At 41.1% G+C, this 9,237-nt stretch overlaps 2 protein-coding genes across 2 annotated transcripts; one reads left to right on the top strand and one right to left on the bottom strand.

The window, feature by feature from the left end:
• Window positions 1-481: 481 nt before the first annotated feature.
• Window positions 482-2,507, top strand: LOC123264001 (dorsal-ventral patterning protein tolloid-like). Its single transcript, XM_044727048.1, has 5 exons — window positions 482-837; window positions 908-1,086; window positions 1,168-1,398; window positions 1,764-1,973; window positions 2,029-2,507. Exons 1-5 carry the CDS (start codon window positions 482-484, stop codon window positions 2,505-2,507), a joined length of 1,455 nt encoding a protein of 484 aa, XP_044582983.1.
• A 1,115-nt stretch (window positions 2,508-3,622) lies between these two features.
• On the bottom strand, window positions 3,623-8,044 carry LOC123264000. Its single transcript, XM_044727047.1, has 3 exons — window positions 7,612-8,044; window positions 7,002-7,553; window positions 3,623-6,948 (listed from the first exon to the last, which is right to left on the bottom strand). Exons 1-3 carry the CDS (start codon window positions 8,042-8,044, stop codon window positions 3,623-3,625), a joined length of 4,311 nt encoding a protein of 1,436 aa, XP_044582982.1.
• Window positions 8,045-9,237: the final 1,193 nt, after the last annotated feature.

The raw sequence follows: 9,237 nt of genomic DNA, 5'->3' as shown, positions 1-9,237 counted from the left end.
GGTAGTATACCCACATGGTGTACTATCACTACGTCAAAGATTATCCAAATCCGTTTCCCCAAGGTCGTATCCTCCCCTTGTGAGATAGAGGAAATTCATCGTCCAATGAGAATTCATGAATCCCCAGAATTTTTTATAAGAAAATGATTTTAAGGTTAAATTCAGCACTATTTATTGAGGGACATGCGTAGATGGAACACCAGCGCCTACTGTAAGCGCGTAAGAGTATCTTGGAGTTTTATTTGAATGTTTCTAGTTAAATATTCCTCTTAGATGAAGCTTATCCTCAGTGTATTTCTAATTAAATTAATTATATCGCTGGTAGATTCACATATATTGCAAAGGACTGAATTCAGTTATCTAGGAACAAACGAAAAAACATTTCCACAACAATTTTTCTAGTGAAGATTAAAAAAAAAATAAAGTTCTAAATCACCTATTAAAAAATTTATGAGAAAGATTTAATAAAAATACAGTAACTATGAAATTGATACGTTGGATTTATATTGGCATTCAAATACTATTTACTGCATTACTGACAAATTCTTATATTTTGTCACCATCTCAGTCGACCGGTAATGAGACTCAACTGGAGGAAAATTTTGAACTGAATAAGGAATTTAACAGATCCAAGAAATCGGTAGTTCTAAAAGATGCTGAACTTTTATGGGACAATGGAATCATTCCTTACGAATTTAAAGATGTATACACTGGAGCTCAGCGCAGATTAATTTTACAAGCAATGAGACGTTGGGAAGAGGCTACTTGTATTAAATTTGTCAAAAAAAATGAGAAAGTACACCGTAGTTATTTGTTTATCACTAAACTAAAGTGTGGGTAAGTCACATATTTTGTAGTTTTAGTAAGTATAATAATCATTAATTGATGATGATACTCTGTTTATAAGGTGCTGTTCTTCGGTCGGCAAGATGGAAAGACGAATAAGCTTTATTTCTGTATTCGGAAAATGCGGTAAATTTGGAACAATACTTCACGAATTGGGGCATGCAATAGGATTTTTTCATGAACATTTACATCCAGATCGCGATGACTATGTTAAAATTAACTTTGACACAATAAAAGACGGTAAGATAAGAGTACTTGGTAGATCATCTTTGACTTCTTGCACGACCGACACCGTTATTATTTTATTGTTAATTATTACAGTCGATCAGACTTCATTTAAAAAATTAAATTCAGCAAAAGTTAATACTCTAAATCAATCTTATAATTACGATTCAATTATGCACTATTCTACATTTGCGAGTTCAAAGCGTTCAGGCAAACAGACTATTGTTCCACTGCGAAAAATAAATGGGACAATACCAGACATCGGCCAGAGAACCAAACTCAGTGAAGGCGACATTTTGACTGCTAAGTTGTTGTATAACTGTTCCAGTAAGTATCCTCTTCTAAAAAATTGATGGCCGGGTATCGTATCGTTTTACGTCACTTCTGTGACTATTTTATTCGGTTGTTGATTAGTCAACTAAGATAGTGGCAGGATTTTTAAAAGAATGGAAGCGAGTGAAGCGAGCATGTTATGTCTCGTCTTTATAAAATGTTGAGAGAAGAAACATAGATCCATAAATTTCTTAACGATTTTAGTATTAGACAAACTTTTTATTTTAATGAAAATGTCTCTTCTGTTTATTTAAAGTACTCGAATAATATTTGGTTTTCTATTTTTGATCTGGAGCTCAGTACTTTTATCATAAAAATCTTATAACATAGAATAATAATCGTCGAGTTATTTCTTACAGAATGTGATAAAACATTCTCAAGTCCAAGCGCCGTTTTAACTCAAAACAATTCAATGACAACTTACAATAGTTGTCAATGGTCAATCAGAGCTGCTGCAGGCGAACAAATCAAACTTTATGTTAAGTCATTAGATATTTACAACAGCACTGACTGCATCAAAGAATTTTTAGAAATTAAAAGTGGGTACCAGGAAAATGGGACTGTGATAGGTACGTTGGATTTTTTGCTGGTGAAAACAGTATTAATTATTTGTGTTAAATTTAGATCGCTATTGTGGAAAGGTGGATGCTGTTAGTATAATTGCCAGTAACTGGTTAACGATAACATTCGCTGGAATTCAATCTGAAGAGAGTAGTCTGGATTTTTCAATTCGATATCAGAGCTTTTGCGGTAGTTACATTCAATTACAGAGTAATCAAACTTATTATCTAGAATCTCCGAACTATCCAGATGATTATAAGCGTTACAAACAGTGCGAGTGGCATATTATTGCTCCTTACAAGCATTACTTGTTGATTAAATTCGATTATTTTGAGCTCGAAGATTCGAAAATGTGTAAAAATGATTTTCTGGAAGCGCGAGAGGGCAGAAATGAGAATGCGCCTCTTATTGGAACTTACTGCGGTAGAAAAGAAAATTTAGAAATAGCCTCTCTGATGAGAAGAGTTTACCTCATGTTTTTTAGTGATGGGACAAAACAAGCGGGAGGCTTTTCTGCCGCCATTTCTGCACTACCTGCATAAACTATTATAACCATTTATAAATTTTATAAAAATTCAAAAATTTTTTCGCTGAGCCAAAAGGGTGGATAGAAAAAATTTTTTTCACTCCAACTAACTTAAAAATATTTATAACATTTAGATCTGTAAGAAAAGTGAGTGAAAAATTTTTTTTTGTAGACGCCCTTTTGGTTCTAGACAAAAAATTCTAAAGCCATAAGGGCGTATTATTTTTTTTTAATCATAATTAATTATTAGCCTTAAAAAAAAAAAGAAAAGTTATAATACTGGTAAAAATAATGACTCCTACTTATTTTATTTGAAGAGAATATGTATTTAATTAAAGAAGAAACTAAAATATCAATTAAGCTGAACACTACTCCGATGCCGTCTCCATTATCATTATCTTTTGCTTCTAAAAGTAAAAAATAATAAATATATACTGCTTGTAAATCTAAACTTTGAAAAAATACTTTAATTTAAAAAAAATTCATCAGTTGTTACTGAATAATTACAGAAAGAGCGGAAAAGCGGGGATCAGGTTTTAGGTCTGGATATCTCAATTAAAACGCGTAAATTATTATAAAAAATAACACTAGGAATTTATTTACATTAAATACACTCAATATTTAATATGTTTAATAGCGGATTGTTAAGATAATAGCGGATTTATAAATTACAGCGTGGTTAGCAAAAGCGAAGCCAGTTGACACGTGGTTGAACACTTTGTCGGCACTAAAAAAGCGGTGAAATAAATGCACTGTTAACACAAATTATCTGAAACAAACTAAAGCGAATTATTAGCGGTTAATTTAAGCGGTTTAAATTATAAAATTAGCAAAATGCGGTTTATTAACAAAAAGCGAAAGTAAAGAAATACTAATGGCGACTTGATGCAGCGAAAGCGTAGAAGCGAAAGATAAAAACAATAGTTCGTCTTCTTCCTCGTTGAGTTGGGGAAGAAGGCTATTGCGCATGTCTAGTGGGAGCGATCAGCCAATAAAGCGGTCGATTCATGACGTGATCGAGAGGCTGATTTTCTATTGGCGGTTCGATTTTTGCGGGAACTAGCGGTGGACAGGTGCGTCTCTTGAATTTGGGAGTCCCCCAGGAGCGAGTTAATCGCTACTGGGCCTTGTTCACCGAACATTCTCCCCCGGGTTGGCGGCTGCGTCGACAAGATCATCTTCTTCATGCGTTAGCGGCAGGACACAGAGCTTTGTAATTGGACGTACCAGCTCTGTGTTAACTGTCTTAACAGTTACTACGCGGATTTGTCCATCTTCACCTGGATAAACAGCAATTACTTTGGCTAATGGCCACTTGGTTGGCGGGAGATCCTCAGTGGTGATCAGTACAACTGAACCCACCTTGATCTCGTTGCGTCGATGATGCCACTTTGAAATGGCCTGGTAGCGGTGGATGCAGTCCTGGTAGTAGCGTTTCCAGAAATATTGAACCATTTGCTGGACTTGTTCCCAGTGCGAGAGCCGAGCAGGTTGTAAATCTGTCAGCGATGGCTCTGGGATAGCGGTCAGTGACTGTCCGATTAAGAAGTGACCTGGAGTCAGTACAGCCAGGTCAGCAGGATCTTCATTCAGCGGTGTGAGTGGTCTGGAATTCAATATGGCTTCAATTTGAGCCAGTAGCGTTGAATATTGCTCAAGCGTCAACAGCGAGTCTCCGACTGTTCTTCGAAGGTGAAATTTGATAGATTTCACAGCGGCTTCCCATTTTCCTCCAAAATGTGGAGCTCCAGGCGGATTGAATTTCCAGTTCGTGCCATCTTGAGCGATCAAGGTTGATAATTCTCGTAATGTGCGGGATCCTGCAGCGAATAGTCGTTTCAGCTCTTTATCTGCTCCTACAAAATTGGTTCCACAGTCTGAATATAGCGTGTGGCAGATACCTCGGCGACTAGTGAAGCGGCGATAAGCGGCGATGAAAGCGGCAGCGGTGTAGTCAGTTACTAGCTCTAAATGTACAGCTGAACTGAACATGCATACAAAGACTGCAATCCAGCCTTTGTATGTTTTTGCTCCACGTCCTTGAAACGTTTTCAGCGTGATAGGTCCAGCGTAGTCGAGTCCTGTATGCAAGAAGGCTCGAATTGGATTTACTCGTGCAGCGGGTAGTTGACCCATCAACTGTTGAGCGCGTTCTCCACGATGTCTCGTGCAGATAACGCAGCGTAAAATAAATGATCTGACTGAAACACGGCCTCCAATGATCCAGACACTCTTGCGTAAGTCAGCGAGCGTAAGCTGAGTACCTCCGTGAAGCGTTTTGCGGTGCGAATCATCAATCAAGATTGATGTAAGCGGTGATTGTCGCGGTAGAATCGCTGGATGCCTCTCTTCTGGGTCCAGCAATGCGTTTTTCAAGCGGCCACCGACTCTCAGGACCCCCTGATGGTCAATGAACGGAGTCAGCTTAGTGATGCTGTTATTTTTAGGCAGACCATCACCATCTTGTAGCGTGTGAATCTCTCTAGCGAAGTATTGTCCTTGAGTGAACTTAATCAAGGTCAATTTAGCGCGCTCCAGGTCTGATGGAGTAAGCGGGTAGGCCAGCGAAGATTGTGGAACTCTTTTAAAGCAGTCGATGGCACGATGCCAAATGCTAAGCTTCCGTAGCAGTGGAAACAGCTGCGTGTAATGCGACAGTAATTGTTGGAGCAGGCAATTTTCTGCTTTCCAAGTTACTAGTGTCAGACCTTGGCGTTCTTCTCGATGCGTTGCGTTGTCGGTTGGAGGCTCCAGAGTGGGCCAAGAGGATTCTGGTTCATGAAGCCAAGTTGGTCCATGCCACCAGAGAGCGTGTTGTTTCAGTTTTAGCGTAGGTATACCTCTTGAAGCACAGTCAGCGGGGTTTTGTTTTCCTGGAATAAATTTCCAGGAGACATCTCGAAGCGTTTCTTGGATTTTTCCCACTCTATTGCGGACGAATGTCTTCCAGCGGATTGCTGGACTTTTAATCCATGCGAGAGTCACGGCGGAGTCAGTCCAGAGATTGATCCTGACATTTTCAAGCGACTGAACTTCTTTAACATGAAGTATCAGTTGTGTTAGCAACCATGCGGCAGATAATTCCAAGCGTGGGATTGTCATGGTCTTCAGCGGTGCTACTTGCGTTTTTGAACACAGAAGTGAGACCTTTGTGTTCCCCTCAGCGTCAGTGACTCTCAAATAAACAGCGGCAGCCATAGCGTTTTGCGAAGCGTCTGAGAACCCGTGCAATTCCATAGTTGCTCCAGGTGCTATATTATTCCAGCGTGGAATGCGGATGGATTCGATGTTTCGAAGATCCTCGCGGTATCCAGTCCATTTGTGAATGAGTGATGGTGACAATTGTTCATCCCATGACACTCTATCTAGCCGAAGATCTTGCATAAAGATCTTGGCTTTGACGACTATTGGTGTGAGAAGTCCTAGCGGGTCATACAGCTTTGCGATTTCAGACAAAATAGCTTTTTTTGTCTTGGGCGTCTCTGGCGGTAGCGTGTACTTGAACTGGAGAGCGTCAGTGCGTGAATTCCAGTACATGCCCAGGACTTTTACTGGTGCATCACTGATTTCTTTAAGCGGTGTATCCAGCTGCTTTTCTGGAGCGACTTCAGCGAGTAACCGTGGGCTATTACTAGCCCATTTGGTAAGCGGGAAGCAGCCTGCTGCACACAGAGCTTTTGTTTGTACTGCAGCCTTGATAGCGTCTTCTTCGTTGTCTGCTCCACCGTAGATGTCATCTACGTAGCGTGTTTTCAACATTGGAGCAACAGCTAGCGGAAAGCGGTGTCCTTCATCCTTTACTAGTTGGATAAGCACACGTACTGCGTCAAAAGGTGCACTAGCGGTTCCGTATGTGACTGTCTTGAGACAGTAAGCGTCTATTAAGTCATTCTCATCTATCCAGAGAATGCACTGAAGCGGCCAATCAAGCGAGTCGACCTCAATCTGTCTGAACATCTTGGTGATGTCAGTAGCGAATAGAATCCTGCTGCAACGGATTCTCAACATCACATCAAAAATGTCAATTTGCGTTTTGGGTCCTGCGTGGAGAATGTCGTTCAATGAAATTCCTGTAGATGTTGCACAGGAACCATTGAACACTGTGCGGAGCTTCGTAGTGGCACTATCAAGCTTCAATACCCCATGGTGAGGCAAGAAGTAAGCGTTTGCGGGCAATTCGTTGACTGGTACTCGTACCATGTGTCCTAGTTGAATGTATTCTGCCATGAATGCACGATATATGTCAGAATATTCTCTTTCTCGCGACAAGCGAGTTATTAATCTGCGGAGTGACCCCATAGCTGCATTGATAGAGTCGCCAAGTTGACTTTCAAGGGCCTTAAGCGGTAATCTCACTACGTAGCGTCCATCAGGCTGTCGATAATGCGTTTGACGAAAGTGAATTTCACATTCGTCTTCTTCAGCGGTGTTGAGCGGTGAATTTCCTGATGGAACTTCTTCCTGTTCCCAAAACTTAGCGATAGCGTCTTGTAATTCAGTATCTACTGACGCATGTAGTGCTGCGTGTGATGTTGAAGCGTGTGATGTTTAGCGGTGACAGCTCCATAGACAATCCAACCAAGCGTGGTGGATTGTGCAATAGGAGCATTGCGAGGTCCTCGTTGAATCTCTGCGTTCATGATCTGTGCGGCTGGTGATGCACCTAGAATAATATCTACAGGGCGTGGCTGTAGATACTGCGGGTCAGCGAGCTTGAGATTCTCAAGATGCGGCCATTTCGGATCAGCGATCACGAACGATGGAAGATCTACCGTCAGTGTTGGTAGAATATGCATGCTGACATGCATTGATGCGGTCGTACACAGCGAACGAAGCTCAATTGTGCTCACACCTAGTGAGCTTCCTGCGGAGACATTGCCAATGCCCTTGAGCATGACCATGTCACGCTGTAGCGGTTGTCCAAGCTTCTTGAAGAGCGACTGTCTCATAAATGAGAGCTCTGAACCTTGATCAATCAACACTCTGGCGGTGATTGGATTACCATGATGCGGGCGTACCTGGACTAAGGCGGTAGCTAGCAATACTTGAGCGGAAAGCGGATCTGAAATAACCAACAGTTAATGTTGAATTATAAGCGGTCTAATGGAACGGTTAGTTACCTTGTGCGTTGTCTGCAAGTGTCTGTGGTGCAGATTTAGGCGGTGTATCTCGATGGATGGAAGTATGATGACGTTGACTGCACTTCCTGCATCCTTGAGCGGTCTTACAATCAGCGACGCGATGCGGGCCCAAGCAATTGTAGCACAGGCGGTATTTTTCGACTATGTCGATTCGTTCCTCCAAAGTAGCGGCCTTAAAGATTGGACAGAACAACATGTAATGTTCCTCAGGGCACAGCGGGCAATTTCTCCTGGGCTTTCCTTTGTATTGAGTAGCGGTGTAAGAGGATGTTGTCTTCTGAGGTTTATTACTGCGTGAGCCTCCGGATTTATGACCTTCAGATTGCTTTTTGGGTTCCGAAGCGGGTTCCATGTTCTCCCAAGCCCTGACTTTGGACTTGAGAAACTCGTGGAGCTGAACGTAAGTCGGCATGTTATCAGTAAGACCCAGGCTGGTCTCCCAATCTTCTCTAACGGCGGGCGGCAAGCGGCGTAGCGGCAGGTGTATGAAGGAAATTACGATTAAAATAATAAAGAATTGAGTTTCGAAAATAAAAACTTAGAATTTGGCGAGACGAATGGATAGAAAATGAAGGAAATTACGATTAAAATAATAAATAATTATTTTTGAATGCTAGTTCGAGGGCACCGGACAGGTGTCTAAAACGACCCTTCCGGTTCGTTACAAGAGAGTTGGGGGAAAAATGATAAACGCCAAAATTTGGCTCGATAAAGCAAGCAGTTCTTTCTCGGGAGAATTACTCGGGCGAATACTCTTCACCAAGTAATTCCAAAGGATGATACTCTACCTGGAGTCTGACCAAGGCCCAGGTAAGTATCATGAACCGACCGGATGAAAGTGCTTCTCCCCGTGCCGAAGCCTTCAGCAGAGGTACGGTAGGTGATCATAAGCCGTGTAGGTGGGGGCGAAGAGGACACTCTCCATTCGCTCTCGGGGTAGAGGTTTAGGCCCAGGGGTGACGGCTAGTCTCCTGGGGAAGCGGGGAACCAGCTCTTGACAGTTAGTTCGCGATTTTGACCAGCGAGTATGTGTGAAAAGAGTGTTCTAATATATTGTTTATATTGTTTATATCGTTTATTAACATGATCAGGCCAATAAAGAGGTTTCCCTTTTTCTTTGATTTATTTAAAATGAAGTGTTTTGTTTATATTTTGTTATTGATAATGTAATCCCCGTTTATGACCCTGGACTCCGGCGAGCAAATTTCGAGCCGGGCACAAATAAATTATTTATTTATATCATTTTTGAAAACGTGGACGTTACACGCTTCACAGCATTATTTATATTTGTAAAAATGGTATAGTAGCCGACATGTTTTCGGAAGGTTCTGGGTTCCAATTCCAGTCCGAGCTATCTAATAAATTTTTTTTCTCGCATATTCTATAAACTCACATTAAGATGATCCTCTCCACATTCCTTTCTCAATCCTTTCCTACCAATATCCTGTTACGTGAATGTGGAACGCTTCACGTAATAATTACCTTAACTCCTATTCTTTCCCGCTTCACAGCATTATTTATATTTGTGGCAAGCATTTTTACAAATATAATCATCTTAATGTGAGTTTATAGAATATGCGAGAAAAAAAAATTATTAGATAGCTC

This window comes from Cotesia glomerata, linkage group LG4, assembly GCF_020080835.1.
Source record: "Cotesia glomerata isolate CgM1 linkage group LG4, MPM_Cglom_v2.3, whole genome shotgun sequence".
Taxonomy (NCBI): domain Eukaryota; kingdom Metazoa; phylum Arthropoda; class Insecta; order Hymenoptera; family Braconidae; genus Cotesia; species Cotesia glomerata.
This window is presented reverse-complemented; position numbering and strand designations above follow the sequence as displayed.

Bases quoted from the DNA above. Each gene is read 5' to 3' on its own strand.
- LOC123264001 (XM_044727048.1), top strand. From the start codon at position 482: ATGAAATTGATACGTTGGATTTATATTGGCATTCAAATACTATTTACT. The intron at 838-907 runs GTAAGTCACATA...TCTGTTTATAAG, and splicing joins ATCACTAAACTAAAGTGTGG to GTGCTGTTCTTCGGTCGGCA. The intron at 1,087-1,167 runs GTAAGATAAGAG...TAATTATTACAG, and splicing joins CTTTGACACAATAAAAGACG to TCGATCAGACTTCATTTAAA.
- LOC123264000 (XM_044727047.1), bottom strand. From the start codon at position 8,044: ATGCCGACTTACGTTCAGCTCCACGAGTTTCTCAAGTCCAAAGTCAGG. The intron at 7,554-7,611 runs GTAACTAACCGT...TGGTTATTTCAG, and splicing joins ACTTGCAGACAACGCACAAG to ATCCGCTTTCCGCTCAAGTA. The intron at 6,949-7,001 runs GTCAGTAGATAC...GGGAACAGGAAG, and splicing joins TCACACGCAGCACTACATGC to AAGTTCCATCAGGAAATTCA.